The following is a 20547-nucleotide window of genomic DNA, read 5'->3' as shown; positions in this document are numbered from 1 at the left end:
CCCGAATATCTGAGTTTTTGATAAATTCCAGTTGTTCAGCAAGTTCTTTCACAGTGTTGTCTAGGCTTTCCGCTTCTGTCTGTAGAGAATCCAGTTCTTTGGCTGTGCTGTTGCTTTGGGAAGTTGTGTCAGATAATTTCACTTCTACTTGAGCCATCATTTCTGTAACATCTTTAATCAGTTTCCTGTAAAGAGAAAGTTAAGCTTACATAAACCCAAGGGAGGACTTTTACATTTCATATTTTCTACTAGTACTGTATCCATTACTAATTTCAAACCAATTCAGTAATTTGTAACATTTCATCTCTAAGTGCTAGTTTTATTTTCCTTATAAAAGATTGTATTAAATCTGACAATTTTTCTTTGTTCAGACTTAAGAAACACAGAAATACCACTCAGCTGAGTTGTGGCAGACAAGCCATTTAAGGGATTCCAAATTTCCGCTGTAACATGAGCACAGGTCAGAGTATGGAGTTCCGGCTCCATTCGCAGGCAGCTTCAAGCCCTTACAGTCGTAAAAACTCAAGACATAAATGACTCTGGTATACAGTTAGGCCTCCCAGCCACCAGCCCAAAACATTCTTCCCTAAGCCTGTCTCCTTCAAGAGGGAACATGCAGAGAGGAAGCCCTATAGCCCACCACAAAGACAACAGGAGCCAGCTGTATCAGCTTTCATACACTCCTCTCTTCCATCAGAGGAGCCTCCTCCTTCTACCAACAGCCTTTTTATTTTTTAAAAGAAAATAGCATCTAGCAAGAATGAAATAAGAACATTTAGCTGGCCGGGCGCGGTGGCTCAAGCCTGTAATCCCAGCACTTTGGGAGGCCGAGACGGGCGGATCACGAGGTCAGGAGATTGATACCATCCTGGCTAACACGGTGAAACCCCGTCTCTACTAAAAAATACAAAAAACTAGCCGGGCGAGGTGACGGGCGCCTGTAGTCCCAGCCACTCGGGAGGCTGAGGCAGGAGAATGGCGTGAACCCGGGAGGCGGAGCTTGCAGTGAGCTGAGATCCGACCACTGCACTCCAGCCTGGGCGATAGAGCGAGACTCCATCTCAAAAAAAAAAAAAAGAACATTCAGCTTTCACGGTATTTAATTTGGAATCTAAACTGCATTTTGTTCTGTACTTTCAAACCTACAAGGCCGTACTTTTGACATCTATTTGTATATTACTGTGTACATAGTGTGTATGTGGGCATGTGTGTGCATGTGGGAGTGTGCTCCAGGTGGTGTGGGTGGGGTTGTTTGTGTATCGTAAATAAAGTAATATTTGAGCAGACTTTACCTCTGGGTATTATTGGTTCACCTAATTGAATATAATTGTCTTCTTGGGGATATAATAGTATAAAAAACCAGGAAAATGTAAAGATGCTGAAAGGTTGGGAGCCATTAGAAAAATGACATGTAAGGCTGAGATAAAACCATAACCCAACTCAAAAAGTAATTAAAGGGATCGTTTGAAATGGTAGATTAAATTACATTTCAATGCCTTTTCCCTGAGGATAATGTACATAGTTTCTTTTTTCAGTGCTTTGCTTTTATTATTTGACTCACAGAAGGCTTTCATTTCTTCTCAGTTCTCATAAAATGATACAATTTTTTAAAACAAGCAAATCTAACATATTTTAAAATAAGGCCACTTTGGTTCCTAAAACATGTATCGTTGGATAGTATGTTGAAAAAAGAGTAATGGAACTAGTTTCCCTGTGATTATTACAATCTGTCTAGTTAAATGAATAGTGAGGGTAGAAACAGAGCTGTTTTGGGAATGTAATCTCTCTTCTGGCAGGCTCTCAAAGGACACCAGATTTTTTCTTCCTCCCAGAGGTGCGTAAGACCCAGGCCAAGAATCATTTCCTAAATGGGCTTGCATTCGGACCACGGCCTGCCAAAACTGTGATCTCTGCACATTAGGAGGCTTAGTCTTTTCAGTGAGGTAAAATGCCTCATTAAATGCATTGTCACCCTGCATCAGACATTTCCTAACACTCTGGCCAGCCACATGGTCTTGGGCATAAAACCCGAGGCTTGACATCAAGGTCCAATTACTTTAAATCTAGGTCTAGGAAGGACTTCCTTCAAGTTGCTGTCTTCTGCTACTCATGCATGGTATGGGATGAAAAGTCCCTATGGCTTCTTAGAGATGCTGATTAAAGTCTCATCACACACACAAAATGGTACTGTCATTTTGTAATATAAACACCTCAGTGTGCAGGATTTAACTATGAAGTGGTCCCCTCAGGCCTAGATGGTGAGTCTGCAGTGAAACCATAGCATCTAGGGAAGCACAGATGCCTCATACCCTTTCCTGTTTTTGTCCTTTAGCACTTAGGTTTTATTGTGCTGTTTTGGGGGTTCCTTTTCGGCAAAAAATAATTTGGCAAAAGGAATTGGGATGTTTAGGGGCAAGAGAGGGGAGGCTGGGAGAAAGGGTAGAAAAATGATCCTTGAGAAGTTCAGCATCACTCAGCTCAATTCTTTAGGCTTCCACTAACAAACACTGTCCAGTCAGAGGGAAAATTACCCAGAGAAGGGGTGGGATGAGGACTTTCAGTGTAGAGCGGCTGTTATAACTAGATGAATGAAGCACTGGTCTGGTGGACTAATGGCAGAGAAGCAGAAAAAACTTGAAGTAAGGAGTCTTACTTGAGGTAATGGAATTTCCCCCATAGTAGCAATACTTAACAATTTATAGATTTTTGCAATCCTGTTGTCATTTTATATATCAATCCTTTCATTACTGCATAAGGTAATGGCATATATTATCCTACCCCTTCTCCACAGGAGAGAAAATACAGGCTCAGGAACTGAGTCAACCAAGTTCACAAGCCTAGCATCAGAGCCAAGACTCAGTTATGGATCTTTGTCTTCTAAATCCAGCATGCCTCCCATTTTACTGACTTAGAACATGATTTGCAAGGAGGAGCACTGAGTATAATGCTTGCATGTTCTGTACTGCAGCCTCCAGAAGGCTGGTCCCCATGGATGTGCCAACATTCACTCACCCAAATGCCCAGTCAAGACTGCTGGAAAATAAATGGCTCAGAATCTGTTTTCACCCACAGGACTAACCAAACCTCCTGATGGAAGCACCATGCCAGGAAATCTTTGCTGTTTATTCATAAAGCTGAAAAAATATTGTGAGTTATTCCTCTGGCTCATTAACTACTTACTCTGCTTCCTCAAAGAGATTCCCAATGTTTTTCAGTGGCTCTGCTGCGGGGCTCTGCGCCAGGATGTCTTTTATCTCGCTGACTTTCCTCTCCACCGAGTCCACAGTCTCACGGTAAGGCCCGATCACACCACTGATCTTCAAGGCCTTGGCTTTCTCCAGGAATCTGTGTGTCCTGTTGGTCAGCTCAGCAATGATCACGTCCCAGAGAGCAAAGCACTGGTGGCAGGGTGTGCAGTCAGGGAAGACCCCCGAGTACCCTCGCGTGCACTTGTCACAGCGTGGACCCTCAACACCCTCCACGCAGACACACTGGCCCGTGGACTGGTCACACTGTGGCGTCTCAATGCCCCTGGGGTCACAGTCACAGGCTAGAAGGGAAGAAGCAATGCTAGCTGATCTACTTGATCATGAACCTCAGTGACAAGATGTGCCATTTAGAATCCTCATTTCACTGTGAAAATGGGAAGGTGTCAACCATCGATGACAACTGACCAGCAGCTCAGGTAGAGACTGTAGCAGCTTCTTGTAGCACATGCGTGACTTCAATGGTTGCTAACCCCTTAGCAGTAATAATACTTTAAACAGAAATGTTTTACATGAATGACCCCATTTAACTCTCACAATAACCCCATGGGATAGGTGTTATGATAATCACTATTTCGCAGATGTGGGAACTGAGAGATTAGAGAGATTACGTAACATGCCTCAAGTCTCACTGCAAGGGAAAGGCCACGCCAGGACTCTGATTCAGTTCTTTGCAGCTCTGGAGTCTGTACTCATCACCTCCGTTCTGCCTTTGCCTCCCCCTTACTAGGATTTCCCTACATACCATGTCTGTACAAACAATCCAGGTTACATCCTGCTAACATGCCACCTGGCATCGAATACATCACAAATGAGCAGCTCCTAACATACCTGACTCTATTTCGCAACAAAACATACTTGATGAAATGCAGTAAACGTGATCAAAACAAAACAAAACCCAAAGGAATTCTAAGTATCCAGTTTAAAGGCTTTTAACTAAGTATAATCTAACTTGGGGGTGTCTGCCATTGTGATGACCACTGCCAGTACTACAAGCAGAGATCTTGGGAGCCGTGCAGTCTCAACCTCTCACAGACCCAATAGGGATGGCACCTTATGCAAAGCCAAATGGCATAGGGTAAAATCACATGCCATACAGGACAAAATCTGTTCTTGGCCAGTAGCTGTGGCCGAGATTACTTAGCACAATGGCTGTGCCCTTGAACCCTGGCTTAGATCCCCAAATTTCAGGTGACCAAATCCTTTTTATGTCAACATCTGACATTTAAAAGTATTTATATAAGGTTTAAGTAACAGAAGGCCTTATACTAACATCTTATCACTGGGCTTCCACCCATTCTGGCAAAAGGTAGGAATACATAAAGTAATTTACTATCTTATTTCTCTGACTGGATTGTGGACTCCAAGGGCAGGGGCACATCTTAAACGATTTTTCCTTTTTCAGCATCATGCAATCAGAATCCAGATGTCTTTGCCAAATGAAGCCCTAACCTTATTTTAGTCTAGGCTTGCAAGGACACTTACATACCTTTATAACAGAAAATAATCCTCCTGAAGTGCAATGTCAAGTGTGGCAAAGCACAACAGATTCATGCTTTCTCAGATTTTTTTTTTTTTTTTTGAGACGGAGTTTTGGTCTTGTTGCCCAGGCTGGAGTGCAATGGCACAATCTCAGCTCACTGCAACCTCCGCCTCCCAGGTTCAAGCAATTCTCCTGCCTCAGCCTCCCAAGTAGCTGGGATTACAGGCATGCGCCACCACACCCAGCTAATTTTGTTTTTTGTTTTTTGTTTTTTTTTTAAATTAGAGACGGAGTTTCTCCATGTTGGTTAAGCTGGTGTGGAACTCCTGACCTCAGGTGATCTGCCCGCCTCCCAAAGTGCTGGGATTACAGGCATGAGCCACTGCCTGCGGCCTTTTCTCAGATATCTGTATAAAATCTTGGGCCAATAGCTGTGATTTGGCTCTGAAAAACTTCCCTTTTTTGGGGAACAGAGTCTTGCTGTGTCGCCCAGGCTAGAGTGCAATGGCACGATCTCAGCTGACTCCAACCTCCACTTCCCGGGTTCAAGCTATTCTCCTGCCTCCACCTTCTGAGTAGCTGGGACTACAGGCATGCGCCACCACACCCAGCTAATTTTTGTATTTTAAGTAGAGACAGGGTTTCACCATGTTAGCCAGGATGGTCTCGATCTCTTGACCTCATGATATGCCCACCTTGGCCTCCCGAAGTTCTGGGATTACAGGCATGAGCCACCGCACCCAGCCTTCCTCTGAAAAACTTTCTAACGAAACATCTCCCAGAGCCAGTTATACTGAGGGTCCTGAGATCTGCTATGACACGACCATCCTTTCAACCCAGAGACATGACAGTGGCCCACTCATTTGGCCCTCACCACATCCTGCCTTGTATTGCTAGTTTATCTTTTTATTGCCTTTGTTCTCCCCCTACATTCCAAGCTCTCGAGTGGCAGGTTTGAGAAGGACAGCACTGTGGTTAAGAGCATGAACTGTAGACTGAGGTTGTAAATCCTGCCTTCTCCACACCTGTTATGTGACCGTGGGTAATTAGGAAACTGAGTCACGTCTTCCACATCTGTAAGAAGAGGTAATGATTATAACTACAGGACTGCTTTCAAGATAAAATAATTACAAAGTGCTTAGAAGAGCATCTGGTCTATAGCAAGCATTCAATAAATAAATCATTTTTATTACCGCTTTTTGTGTCCCTACAAGTGTCTGGTAGTCTTCTGCTAAGAGTGATGCTTGGTCATATTTCCATTGGATAAAGGGGAAAAACATATGTTCTGGCCATATGTTTATATGTATTTGCCAAAAAACATGATTATTCCAAAATTTGAAGTTTAGAATATTAATAATTCAACCTTTAGGATTTTAAAACATGTAATTTCCTTAGTGCCTGGGGTTTTCGAAACCAAGACCTTAGGATTTCAAAAGTAAAACTTGGGTGTATGTTTTTCAAAAAACAGATCCTTTCCAGGCACATAAGGTATGTTTCATTTTTCTTGTTTGGGGAATATTCTCATAATGAATCAGGAAGCTGCTCAAACCATGGATAACTTTAATAGTGATCCATAGACCATCAGTTCTATGAGGTGTTCCTTGAGAAAAGTATCCCATTATGAGAAATTCTGTATCCTTATCTTGAAGATTAAAAACAAGTGTCAGCATATTATAGACTCAGAAGAGTTCTGCAGGAAAAACTTGTTTTACATTGTTTTTATCCAGTTGTATGCCAAAGTCATTTGACTATGAGATCTTTTCTTAGTGGAAGTCAATGCCAGTGACACCCCAGAGAAATAATGAGAAAGGCTTGGGAAAACCACTACATTAATCAATTTCTGAGATTAGGAAGAACTTAGATAACTTACAAATAACTTAAAGAACTTAGTACCTTAAGAGTTTATGTTGTTTAGATTTTAGAAATAGATTTCCATTATCATTTGGTAAAATTTAGTCATCTTCCAGAAAGCTAAAAGTTACCCGAGTCACCTGGGTCCTCAGCTCTCAAACTTGGGTAGGTATCAGAATCACCTGGAAGGTTCATTAAAAACAGATTGCTTCTCCACTCTCCTCCCATCCCCCCGTTCTGATTCAGTAGATCTGGGTGGGGCCCAGAATTATTTTTGTTTCTAAGTTCCCAGGAGATACTGATGTTTAGAGTCATGAGACCCTGTTTTGTGGAGCACTGACTGTTACTTTCCCAGCTGTTTCTGCCCGCCTTCTGTATGTTAGAGAAAAAAAGAGCATGTGCGTGTGTGTGTATGTATGTGTGTCTGTGTCTGTGGAGAAAGAGATACCTTCAAAGGGTGGAGCTGGGGCAGAATCACGACTTTGGAAGTTCACCAATGTAGGCTGATGCACAAATCTCAGGACTTACATAACAGAGGAGGAAGTGATGCCATTTGTAATAAAACTACGTTGTCTGCCCTTGCCCTGCAGGGCCCAGCCAGTGGTCAGGGGGAGGCAGCCCTCTGGGGCCTACTCACCCTTATCTCCCTTAGGCTTCACACAATTGAGGCAGAGCTGCATACTGCTTGTAGTTTGCTTAGACAATTATTTATTTCCCATAGATGATGCAAAGGTACACCTTTGTTCAGTCCTAAATATTAGGTTTTTGGTGGATTCATGCTTGGGGCAAGGGATGCCTGCATATATTGATTTGTTTTTAATTTCTCTGATCATTTTTCATTTATTTCATTGCTAAAGGCATGTCTCGCTCCCATTCTGTCACAGGCATCTTTAAGGGGAAAACAGCCCAACACTGAAAGACTTTAAAAGCAGATAAGGCTTCCCTCTTTATCTGGCCAAGGGAAATTAGCCTGGGCAAGAGTTCCAATGAGCCAGCAGAGCTTCGGCTCTCTCCAGAAGTCAACCACCAGTTCAGCCCAGCTGACCAACATTCCTTTCTCCCAATTGAAAAGTAAACCATCAAATCTCACAGATGACTGGATTGCAGTCTCATTATTGAAAAAGTTGGTCCTGACTCTCCAGGAAGGGCACCAAATAACTAGTCTCAAATGCACCTGGTTTTGATTTCAAGCTGAAGCCCCTGGTCATGTGCTTCCCTCCCTGGCTATTGAATTTCCAGAATTGCTTCTCTTGGGATCACCTAAGAGGCAGGCACCAGAAGGCCCATATTTTACAACCTTGTAAAAAGACCCCCTCCACTTCAAGAATATTTTCAGTGAAACTCCCACACTCAGGTGGCTGAAGCGGAAAGGTCAGTTCACACTTGACAAGTTAGTAAAACTTCATAGACTAATGTATGGAGGAGATTCTCCCATCATCTCACACACCCACCAGGATCTGAAAAACTGAACTGACTATTCAGGCTGCCGCTGACGAGGTCCAGTGGGGTTTCTTCTCTCTTAAGAGAAAGGAGTCAGAATCCAAATGACCTGGATAAAGCACAGCCTTATTTTAAGAAATGGGATTACTTGGCAGAGAATCAGAAACTTTCTCTTGGAAAGGAGAGCATATATAGCAAAAGTCGTTGCCTAATCTTTAAGATGAACAAATAATAAAAATAGTATTTTTTAAATATTCATTTTAACAAGCTGTAATAATTCGACTTTCATCTGTGAATACACTCTCTGTTCTGTGGTCAGTAGGCTTCCTCTGTTTTTAGTAAGTTTTCTTATCATTTCAAACATAATTTTTAAGAGGTAGGTATATGAAAGCTATTGTACTGATTTTCAAGATATGAAGGCCCAGAGGAGAACACTAGCAAGTCAATGCCAGAATGGGAAATAGTCTATGTACGCATTTATCACATAGACTTATATTGCCTGCTTCCTTTACATCCTTCCCTCTGCTCCTCAAGACCTTCCTGTGCCCACTGAACGAAGTCTACCCTCAATGGCCTGGCACTGAAGGCTTCGCACAGTCTGGTGAAACCAAGTTTCTCCATGACTCTCCAGCTAAGACTGTTTCCTGAGGGCACTTCCCAGAGCTGTATTGTCCTTTAGCTAGGATGACAATTTCCTCTCAATATCAACTGTCAACGAGTAGCCCCTAGGCTTGTGGAAAGAGCTGGGACAGGAGGCCACATAGGCCTGGCTTCAGATCCCAGTGCTTTCCTCACTCGGGATAAGCCTTTGGGCAAGTCCCTTAACCTCTCTGAGTCTGAGATTAGTCAATTGTGAAATGGGGATGATACCCCCATAGGTTGTTTGTTGCAAGGATAAAATTAAGAATACTTACATAATATGCCTAAAAGTGCTTGGCACTCAGCACATTCTCTGTAAGATGGCCACTAGAGCTAATCTTTTCTGCAAACCCTTCCCTAATGACTCCAGTTACTACTGATCTTCTTCTGACAATTGGAAGTTTGTACCACTTACTTTCTGCTATCTTTTTACTTCATTTTATGTACCTCATGTCCCCAAATAGCCTGCAAGTGGCAGAACAGTATCAGCTGTTCTCTCTGTGTCCACTCCCCACTCCACACCATTGGTCACTCAGTGTTAGGCTTATTAGCCTCCTTTCTGTTGGAAACTTAAATTTGCCTTGGGACAGAGAAAGTGCTACACCCTAAGATTCAGGTAATGGGGTTCTCTTCTGCCATGGACCTTGCCTCAAAGCAACATGGGACTCCAGGATCTGCTGCAATGCCAAGAAGTTTACTTATACTTTAGGCATTTCTATTTACTAAAAGCAAGGGCAATTTAAATAATTTTTATCTCTTACATGGCATTTTCTTTTTTCTGACATTCTCTTCTATCGTTTTCCCTTTTTGGCCTCAGTAATATAACTTCAATTTTGGAATGAAAGTTGGGGGATGAATATAATTTCATCTGCAGAAATGAGCTGGCTGTCTAGCACAGAGGTCATCAAGTTTTAATGTAAAAGTTGAAATAGTAAATCTTTCCAGCTTTCAGGCCATTTTGTCTCTGTCATGATGACTTGACTCTGGCATTGCTGTCCACAAGCAGCCAGGGAAAATACATAAACAAGTGGGTGTAAAACTTTATTAACCACTATGGGCAGGGGGCTGGATTTGGCCTCTGCCTGTGGTCTGCCCGGTTCTGGTCTAGCCTACCACTTCTGAGGACACATTCTGCAATTAGGATTATGTAAGACAAGACTTCACTCTACTTCGACAGTATTTATAGTTCTCCAAAGAATCGAATGAAGTCTGATTTTGTGAGTCACAATGGAAATATTAAGGTGGGTGGTTGTGAAAGAAATCCCAACATTAGAAAATACAGGCATTCTAAAGATTAATGTCTGGGCAAAAGAACACACTGTGTTTTTCTACTAAAAAACACGAAATGAGAAACAAGCATGGTGGGGAAGTGGCCACTACCCAAAGCTTCTTGAGTATGCCCCACATTTACAGTTTGCCTGGGTTTAGAGACACTGCCCTTTTCCAAAAGCCAGAGGCCCCAAATGGAAACTTTACCCTTCCTTTTTGCTGTCTATGAATCAACAGAAAGATTCCTCCTGTGACCCTTGGACTCCTGAGGAGGACAATGCAGCGCTCCAGGCTGTTTTCTCCAGCACGTTCATGGTGGGTGGATGAGATTCCCTCTCCATCCCAGCACAGTGGTGGGCTTGTTCAGGCTTGGCACGATGGGCCAACAGCCCCAACCCGCCTGGACAATAGGAACATTCAACAATCTGTAAGTTGGAGGCTCAACTCATTTGTCTTTTATATAACTACATTCTTTTTTTCCATAAGGGGAATACTTAGCTAGGACTTAAATCTTTCTATAAGTGTATTGTTAGCTAGTTGGCACCAGAAAGTCTAAATTTATGCCCTCTAACAAACCAATTCAACTGAAAACATATTTGTCAAGCAATTACATAATTGGAGAAAAGAGCTGATGTTCTTTTTGCATAGTTCCATCTAATTTTGAATGACACCTCTTCTTGCCCCTGCTGATTTCTGGGCCCATCCCTTCAGAAAGCCCCTGTCCTCCTGTTTCTATTCGTGAATGCATTCCAGCACAAACAGAACCATAAGCCTTGTCTGCCTCTGCATCTTGGCCCCTGCCTTCACAGGCCACACTGATCCTACTCCTGTTGCCACCCTATATGTACCAGGCCCCTAGATGGCCATGAATCAATCCCCCATTGTCCACTCAAATCAATTCCCACCCTCTCTGGGTGCTTTGTAGGTTATGAGCAAAAAGAGTGCCAAAAGCATTGAGGATCCAACACTTTCTCTGTCTGACAGACTGCCTTAAGCACTGTGGGACATTTATTATCCTTGGCTCCTGCATACCTAGTGCCTATAGCAACGACCCCATTATGGTGATGACCCAAAATACTCCCCTCCTCCCAAATTTCCAGATGTCCCCACCCCAGCTCAGCCACTGTGGGCACAAAGGAGGGATAATGTCTACTTTAACACCCCAAAGAAAGATGCCCTAACATTTTATTTATTTTTTATTTTTTATTTTTTTTGAGACAGAGCCTTGCTCTGTCACCCAGGCTGGAGTATAATGGCACGATCTCTGCTCACTGCAACCTCTGCCTCCTGGGTTCAAGTGATTCTCATGCCTCAGCCTCCCGAGTAGCCAGGATTATAGGTGTGCACCACCACACCTGATTAATTTTTGTATTTTTAGTAGAGATGGGGTTTCACCATGTTGGTCAGGCTGGTCTCGAACTCCTGACCTCCAGTGATCCTCCTGCCTTGGCCTCCCAAAGTGCTGGGATTACAGGTGTCAGCCACCGTGCCCAGCTAACATTTTATAACTTTGAATTGCCAAAGTTTGCAATGAGGTCAGCTGCCTTCACCCCATATTTTAACACTTTGGGGAAAGAGGATTTCTGGTCTTCCATGAAAAAAAAAACAACCTAAAGATAAGGTTGGAGAGATGACAATGTAGTGGGAAGACAAGGGGAAAAGGGAACACCTAGATCTAGAACCTGGAAGTATCTCTTAGGGTGTTTTCACTTGTGCTCACCTGGAGCTTCTAATACTTCCGGAGGGCTTGAAACCAACTTTTTCTTGCTGGTGTGAGTTGACTGGGTGTCAATACCAGGGTCACAAATATGAATGATACATACATATAAATGCAGAGAGGATTGGAAAGATTCCTATCAAGCTGAGTAAAAAGAGGAGTATACTGGGTGGGGGAGATGAGAAGAGACTTTGTTTTCTTCTAATACAGGAGGTACCAATTGCTTGAAGTGAATGCAGGCAGCCTGGCTCCAGGACCTATACTCTTTGCTATGGGATCTCTTCATCTGTCTGCATCCCTGCTGCCCTTATGCCACTGGGATCAGCCAACACAATGGGCAAACCATAAAGCCAGGTGATCTTTGTAGTTCCTCCATTAACTGTGATTATCTATGATTATCTTACAGAAAAAAAGGAAATGCCAAAGGGAAAAGCAAAAAGGAACAGACATATCCAGTTTCAATACATTCTCTTTAAACAAACCAGGTTTATTTGCAGAATACTGCGTTTCTGTTTTTTATTGCTTGTTTGCTTTTCCTGATGAAAAGTTTCTTACCTAACGAGCTGACCTTTCTTCTGGATAAAATGAACAAAGAAGTTGGCGAACAATGATGCCATGAATCTTACTCTTTGCAGAGTTTCTAAAACAGGATCTAACTTTTGACCCAAACAAGTTGAAAAGGTTCCTATAAGCCACAATTTCTCCGGCAGATTTAGAGGCGAAAGTTTAAAGAGAAGATAAAAGGGTAAGGAGTAAAGTTCTAAGGACCACATGAACAACTCTCTGATTGACTCTGACTCTGAGTAGCAGGCCTTTCCTGCTAACAAAGCTAAGATGGAGCCAAAGGTCAGAAAGCTTTGGCAGAGAAAGCTATTTTGCCAATGACACATGCTGACAGAATCAGGGTATGAGCAACGATAGAGGCATTATCTGGAAAAAATCAAGCTTTGGGGCATTACAAGTTTGAGGAATTTAACAGAGTAGTGATTACAGCCCTGGAAAAACCAGATTTTAAGCAGAGTTTTACTTTCAAGAGACATCTTGGAGAAACTGGTCCACTGGATTTCAATACCTTCTTATGGAAGTGGGGATGTCAGATCTCATTAAGAACCAAATATGGAGAATGATGAAAGAAAAGTACTTGTTTATTGACATAGCAAACATCATCCCCACTGTGAAACAAACATTAATCTAAGAGGTCCATACAAACCCTTCTGGCTAAGCATTGACTTAAAACTCAAATCCTATCTAATTTGTTCTGATCTTGCCCACTGATCTTTCTCTGCTGTTAAGGAACAGATGGGTTTGCACCCTGAAGGAACACAGTTTCTAGGTTCCTGACCTTCTATAGGAGATACTGAATGAGTTGCCAACTTGAAGATCTGTATTATTTCTTGCTGTAGTTGTGTCCAAAAAAATAAAACAATCATTTAAAAAATTTAAGAGTCCTGGCCGGGCGCGGTGGCTCACGCCTGTAATTCCAGCACTTTGGGAGGCCAAGGCAGGAGGATCATAAGGTTAGGAGTTCGAGACCAGCCTAACATGGTGAAGCCCTATCTCTACTAAAAATACAAAAATTAGCCAGGCATGGTGGTGTGTGCCTGTAATCCTAGCTATTTCGGAGGCTGAGGCAGGAGAATCGCTTGAACCCGGGAGGCAGAGGTTGCAGTGAGCTGAGATTGTGCCACTGCACTCCAGCCTGGGTGACAGAGCGAGACTTCGTCTCAAAAAATAAAAAATAAAAAAATTTAAGAGTCCAACAGAGACCTATAATTTCAGATGTGCAACAAATATATACCAAAGAGTACATAAGAAACTACAGAAAATATTTATCCATAATGATCAATTAAAAACAGGGAAGAAAATCAAGTAGGAAAGAAAGAATATAAAAACAGAATTGCAACAGCCTGTTCAATCCTTTCCATAAATACTTTAAGATCTGAAAAATGATTTTCCAGGTCAAAAAAATTACAATGCCATAAAAATCAAGCAATCCTTATGATTCACTTAATTTTAACAAGTTTTTGCTCGTAAGAAAATGTCAGGTTTTTTTTTGTTTTTTTAACATAAGCCTAGATGAAAATCTGGGCTTTATTCACATTTAACTGACTTGCAGCCCCTACCATACATACCTTTGTTGTGCACGAAGTCTCTATGACATTGCCCTCCAGTTTTCACTAGTGGGGATGTTATCTTACGCACATACGCCAAGAGCTTAAACTGTCAACAAAGTCTAGTTGATCCAATGAATCCAGTGATCTTTTTTTTTTTTTTTTTTGAGACGGAGTCTTGCTCTGTCGCCCAGACTGGAGTGCAGTGGCTGGATCTCAGCTCACTGCAAGCTCCGCCTCCCAGGTTCATGCCATTCTCCTGCCTCAGCCTCCCGAGTAGCTGGGACTACAGGCACCCGCCACCTCGCCCGGCTAGTTTTTTTGTATTTTTAGTAGAGACGGGGTTTCACCATGTTAGCCAGGATGGTATCAATCTCCTGACCTCGTGATCCACCCATCTCGGTCTCCCAAAGTGCTGGGATTACAGGCTTGAGCCACCACGGCCGGCCTTCAGTGATCTTACTAGGATAACCATTTACCTCTTCTTGTGCCATCAAGGAAGTTGGCCACAAAATACTGTTCAGAGGGGGTAAAAAGTCACTTTGCCAAACATGGTTCATATGGTCCCACTTTGGTTAAAAGTATTTTAAAAAGCAGCTGTGTATTTATGGTGTGTGTGTGTGTGCGTGTGTGTGTGCTTGCTTACAGACACACAGAAACAAACTTTATCCCAGGGTATGGGGCCGGGAGAGTATGCACGTCCACTCTTGACTACCTATACTTATGGGCAGAGCTAGATTTGTTAGATTGTTTTTTAAACAATCAGTGTTAATTTATTTTTGCAATTAAATACAGGTTCTTATCGACACGTTAATTTGTACTGTGTTTTCTAATTTACAGAAGGCTCTTGCAGAAACCCCGTTCCCTCCACTCTCTGATGAAGTCAACGCGAGAACGCCCGCACCTCACCTCGGCACTCCACGTCAGGGTCTCCCCAGAAGAGTTCCTGGCACTCGCTGCAGGTGCGGCCTCCAAACCCAGGCATGCACTGGCACTGCCCTGTGAACTGTGGCCAGAACACAGACCTTAGTCAAGCAGGCTTCAGGCCAGAAGCCAGTTGTCATCTTTTTTTTCTAGCTGCCAGTTAGAAGTGAGAATGAACTGTTCACCTGAGAAGGTCTCCATTGACTAGGAAAAGGGACTTCCGCTTCGATCGTGGGTTTCGAGAGCCCCATGCCAGCATCTAACTGCTCTTTTGCAACAGGGCTTGGAAAGGTCTGTGGCATATTATTATTTATTTACCTGTTCCCTCACTTTTATCCTCACAGATCAGCCACAATCCTGGGCCACCTTTGACTCGCCTGACTTAGGGAGTATGTCCTCCTTAGTATGTGTCAGGAAACAACAGCACTTTTTACAATGCTGGGTATGGCTAATTGGTTCCTTTCAAGTTGAGAAGCTAAGAGAAAAGTCTGCTTCAGCGGCCAGGTACTGAAGAGAAGAAGAGAAATAGCACACCCTTGTCTATTCTTATGTGAGTCTGCATCTGCAGCTCGGACCCTCTATTGAAATGCTATGGGTGTGTCTGATGGGGAGTCTGTGCACAGTTATGTAGACCCAGCCAAGGGGTACAAATGAGGGCTGAGATCCAGGCCACGCTGTGTTTGCCAAGCCATGTGCCCTGGGGCCTTGCTGTAACTGGGGCAAAATCACCATAAGCTGACCCCTGGGCTCATAAAGGCATCATCCCCAGCAGCAGTCCCTCACCTCATTGCAAGATGGCCCGAAGGAATGAGCAGCGTTGCAGTTGCATGGGTCACAGCCAGTGCCACTGGCCAGCTGCCAGGTATTAGGTGCACAGCGGTCACAGTTCTGCCCGATCACATTAGGAAGACACAAGCACTGACCAGTGGCTTTGTCGCACTGGCAGTCAGAGCCGTTACAGTGCTCTTGCACAGTGCCCAGGTAATTACAGACACACTCTGAAAAAGAACATCACATTTACTTATTGTCACACTCCCAAATACACAGGCATGCAGACGTTAGCCACATCTAAACGCTAAGATGTTCCCACTTCAGATCCTGACCTTGAAATGCAAAGAAGGAAAGAAATGGAGGTGATTTAAAAAGAAAGCTAAAATTATTGTTGTTTAGAAGTTCTCATGATGTCTTACACAGTTCTGACATTTCCCAGATACACACAATGATACATTTCACCTAAAAGTATGTTCAAAATACACAGATTTGACAAGATGCTGGTGAGTCATTTTAAAATTGAAGGTTTAACTGGAAATAATAAAAAAAAATGCCAGTGGGAATTGAGATATCTAATAATTTCAAACTCTTGGCAGGGAACAGCAGTAATAAACATGTCGGACATAGCAGGTAAAAGCCCTTTAAGCTACTAAGGCTTTAAGGAATCCAGTCCTGCTGGTCGCTAGCATTCCACACATGTTTGTATAAACAAAGCCAGGAGCCTGGGGGCTGTGCAGCTGCAGCAGGAGGAAATGCTAGTTGATCTCTTGATAAGAGAGAAACAAAGAGTTCCAAAAGAGAAATGTTAGAGATGCTACTTCTTTCTCTTCCTTAAGCTGGAAGGCTCTATTCCATCAATGCAACTAGAAAAGGTGGGACCACAGTGGGTATTTAGGATTTCAAAGTCCATCCAACCAGCAAGTTCATGGGCAAAGCATACCATCAATACCCTCTACTGGATGCCATTTATCATGGGGACAGCTACATGGTTTTTCTTTCCTGTTATCTCTCCCAGGCACCAAGTCACATCTTGAGACCTCAGTCCTGCTAGAAAGTGTGGATGTAAAGAAAAAAATAAAAATGGCCTGGCACAATGCCTCACGCCTGTAATCCCAGCACTTTGGAAGGCTGAGGTGGGTAGATCACCTGAGGTCAGGAGTTTGAGTCCAACATGACCAACATGGTGAAACCTCGTCTCTATTAAAAATACAAAAATTAGCTGGGCATGGCAGCAGGTGCCTGTAATCCCAGCTACTTGAGAGGCAGAGGCTGTAGTAAGCTGAGATCATGCCGTTGCACTCCAGCCTGGGCGACACAGTGAGACTCTGTCTCAAAAAAAAAAAAGAAAAAATGGAAAGAAAAGAAAAAGTGAAAGAGAAAAAAAAAATTTGGTCTCATCTTTCCTTAGTTGAAAGTGAAATTTTACCTCTCTGAACAAATGTTTTCCCACGTGAAATAAATACAGGAAGAATAAAATCTGCTGATAATAATAATAATAATAAAAGGTGGGAGTCATTGTAAGGAGCAGGCAGAATAAATGTGCATCTTACTTCGACAGTCCTGCCGGAGGGCGTCACCATAGTATCCAAACCGGCAGAACTGACAGTGTTCCCCTTCGGTGTGGTACAGGCACTTGAGGCACCTCCCGGTCTCCTTGTCACAGGCTTCTGGGTCTGTCGTGTCAATGTTGTTGTGACACTGGCAAGGCTGACACAACCCCCCAACTTCCAATGGATTGCCAAAGAATCCTGAAGCACAGTCGTCACATCTGGAACCTGTCACCCAATAAAACCAAGCACAAGATGTTTAGCTTATTGACCAAAAGCTCCCCAGTGCACCGACACTCATGCCTAGAGACAGCTGACCGTGGCAGTGCTTCATCTCCACTGCGCGATTTACAGAGCCCAGGGTGATCGCATCCGAAGGGGAAAGAATAGGCTTGAATTGTGAGGGGAAGGCCGTATTACTTTCAGTGGCAAAGACCACAGTCACTTTTGCGCCAATCTAATATTTTGTAGCCTCTAACAGTGCTGCAGCTGCCTCAGAGGCCACAGCGGGTATGGACAGTTATGAGAAGGGTCCTAGCACATGGGACTTTAGCTTCTGAGCACACAGGGTGGGAGCAAACTAACAAACAATGTGAAGTGTAGCTTCATGTTAAAATCCTAATCCAAGGATTACATTTTTTTAAGAGATGGGGCCTTTCTTTATCACCCAGGCTGGAATGCAGTGACATGATAATAGCTCACTGCAGCCTTGAATTCCTGGGTTCTAGGAATTCTCCCGCCTCAGCTTTCCCAGCAGCTGGGACTACAGGTTTGCAGCACTACACCTGACTAATTTTGTAAATTTTTTTTTTTTTTTTGGAGAGATGGTGTCTCGCCATCTTGCCCACGCTGGTCTGTAACTCCTGGGCTCAAGCAATCCGCCTGCCTCAGCCTCCCAAAGTGCTGCAACTACACGCATGAGCCACCACATATGGCCTAATTCAAGAATTACAGAGACTGAAAAGTTACCACTCCTCTGTGAGCAACCTGAAAAATGAGATCTTTAATGATGACCAATTTCCCTAAGAAATGCTGAAAGTATATGCAAAAAACATTTACTGAGCTACGTATAAGCATAAGTAGTATTTGTAACAGTGACTTCAAGGATGAAATAAAAGGGAGTTTTTTTACAACCCAGCTAGAGTCATTGAATCTTGGTAGATAATGTGAGTATCATAACAGTGAAGAATATATTCAGCCATCTGGTGATTCCCTGGATGATATTCTTTCCTTTCTTCTGACCACTATTTGGTCACCTCACAGCTTTGAGATACTTTTGCTAGGAGTTGGATAAAGAAAGGCAGGAGTAAAATGTAAGTTAATCTTTCTAATGTTTAATAACAGAAAAGTATTCCACAGGGTTTCCAGATTTCCACGAGCTTGCTCTCCTGCTTTGTGTTATAACATTCTTATCAGAGGCTCATGAATTGACTCTACCCTATGTGTCAAATAGGAAAAGAGCATCTCTTCTAACTTTAATTTTAAATTAAAGATTATAAAAGTGGACTTAATTGGTTCACTTTGCATCTTTTTTTCTCATTAACAATGAACTCATAAAGACATCTTTTCCTCCCTCTTTGCTTCCCAAAGTCTGCACACGACTTACCAATGTATCCAGGATCACAAACACAGGCAAGCTGTAAAGTAACAGGATCTTGGTAGCAGCTCCTGGCAAACTGGCGTCCACTGTCGGGACCATCTGGGCAAGGGCAAGGGCGGCAGTGATCTCCTGACCCAATGATGGGGTCGCCATAGTAACCAGCCAAGCACCTGCATCAGTCACAGAAGAGAGCAGGCCATGATCCCACAGTTCTAAGAAACCTGTTCCAAGGAAAGTCTTGAAAACTGTTCTGTTTGGGCACACTCTTCTCCACTCACTTTTTCTTTTTCTTTTTTTTTTTTTTTTTTTTTTTGAGACAAAGGCTTGCTCTGTCACACAGGCTGGAGTGGCGCTATATCAGCTCAATGCAACCTGTTTTCCGGGTTCAAGTGATTCTCCTGCCTCAGCCTCCCAAGTAGCTGGGACTACAGGCACATGCCGCCACACCCGGCTAAATTTTTTTTGTTTTTTAGATGGAATCTCACTCTGTTGCCAGGCTGGAGCGCAGTGGCACGATCTCAGCACACTGCAACCTCCACCTCCCGGTTCAAGCGATTCTCCTGCCTCAGCCTCCCGAGTAGCTGGGATTACAGGCACCCACCACCATACCTGGCTAATTTTTGTATTTTTAGTAGAGACAGGGTTTCACCATGTTGGCCAGGCTGGTCTTGAACTCCTGATCTCAGGTGATCCACCTGCCTCAGCCTCCCAAAGTGCTAGAATTACATGAGTGAGCCACCACACCCAGCCTAATTTTTGTATTTTTAGTAGAGATGGGGTTTTACCATGTTGGTCAAGCTGGTCTCAAACTCCTGACCTCAGGTGATCTGCCCACCTCTCTTTATGTTTTCATGTGGAAGATTTACTATGGGAACCATGGTTCTCAAACTTTAGCTTCAATCAGAATCACCTGAAACAGATGACTGGGCTCCTCCCACTGACTTTCTGATTCAGTAGGTCCCCATGATACTGATGCTGCTGATCCAGGGATCCTACTTGCAGGACTACTGCGTTTGAGTGATACTTATGGCCTCACCTGGCCCCTCACTCACTGTTCCCCAGAGGATGAGCCACCTCTCCCCATGTGCACTTGATTGTTCCATCAGCTGTCTGCCTGTCCTGACCATTCAGTTCTGCTCCCTCCTTGTGTTACGGGGTCTGTCCTCCTAGGGGTGGCTTATACCTGTCGGCCTCTGCCTATGCCTGGGAGGGGTGATGTGTTGGCAAGCCCACGGTGGCCACAGGTCTAAAGCCATGTCCTACAACCCAGCTTTTCCCAGTACTGGAGCTGAGGGGGTGACAGGGGTGCTGTCCAGCTGTGTAGCCCCTGTATTTGTCTCTCAGGTGGTTCCAAACTCAGGCAGGGATGGGGCATGTTACTTATTAGTTCCCACATCCAACACGTCAATCCCACTCTTTAAAGATAACAAATACATGGAGGTCAAAGGATCCTCAAAGTTTATACAACTAGTTAAATAATGAGCTAGAAGTTGAACTCGGTGTCCTTTTAGCAATACATTCTTTTACTATGTTAGCCTGCTTGTCAAGATGAATGGTAATTAGGTTACTTTTTAATTTCCTTCAACATAACATCTTGAAGGAACTTTGGAGACAATCTAATCCAACCTAGCTATTCTACTTATGAAAAGCTGGATATTCCGGCCAGGTGCGGTGGCTCACCCCTGTAAAATGGCTCATCCCAGCACTTTGGGAGGCTGAGGTGGGTGGATCACCTGAGATTGGGAGTTCGAGACCAGCCTGGCCAACATGGTGAAACCCCATCTCTCTTAAAAATACAAAAAATTAGCCAGGCATAGTGGCACGTGCCTGTAATCCCAGCTACTCGGGAGGCTGAGGCAGGAGAATCGCTTGAACCCAGGAGATGGAGGTTGCAGTGAGCTGAAATTGCACCATTGCACTCCAGCCTGA

The 20547-nt window shown here is 43.5% G+C and overlaps 1 protein-coding gene across 2 annotated transcripts in view; it reads right to left on the bottom strand.

Moving 5' to 3' along the window:
- The window catches only part of LAMB1 (laminin, beta 1), a 91694-nt gene that overhangs the window by 12828 nt on the left and 58319 nt on the right, over nucleotides 1–20547 (bottom strand). For both annotated transcript variants that reach the window (XM_011986362.1, XM_011986361.1), the window contains 6 exons: nucleotides 18625–18788; nucleotides 17022–17246; nucleotides 15484–15698; nucleotides 14686–14782; nucleotides 3181–3550; nucleotides 1–185 (listed from right to left, as the gene is read on the bottom strand). In XM_011986362.1, coding sequence (XP_011841752.1) covers nucleotides 1–185; nucleotides 3181–3550; nucleotides 14686–14782; nucleotides 15484–15698; nucleotides 17022–17246; nucleotides 18625–18788 — 1256 coding nt within the window. The remainder of the gene's footprint in view (nucleotides 186–3180; nucleotides 3551–14685; nucleotides 14783–15483; nucleotides 15699–17021; nucleotides 17247–18624; nucleotides 18789–20547) is intronic.

This window comes from Mandrillus leucophaeus, unplaced genomic scaffold (genome assembly GCF_000951045.1).
Source record: "Mandrillus leucophaeus isolate KB7577 unplaced genomic scaffold, Mleu.le_1.0 Scaffold298, whole genome shotgun sequence".
In the NCBI taxonomy this organism is placed as follows: Eukaryota; Metazoa; Chordata; class Mammalia; order Primates; family Cercopithecidae; genus Mandrillus; species Mandrillus leucophaeus.
This window is presented reverse-complemented; position numbering and strand designations above follow the sequence as displayed.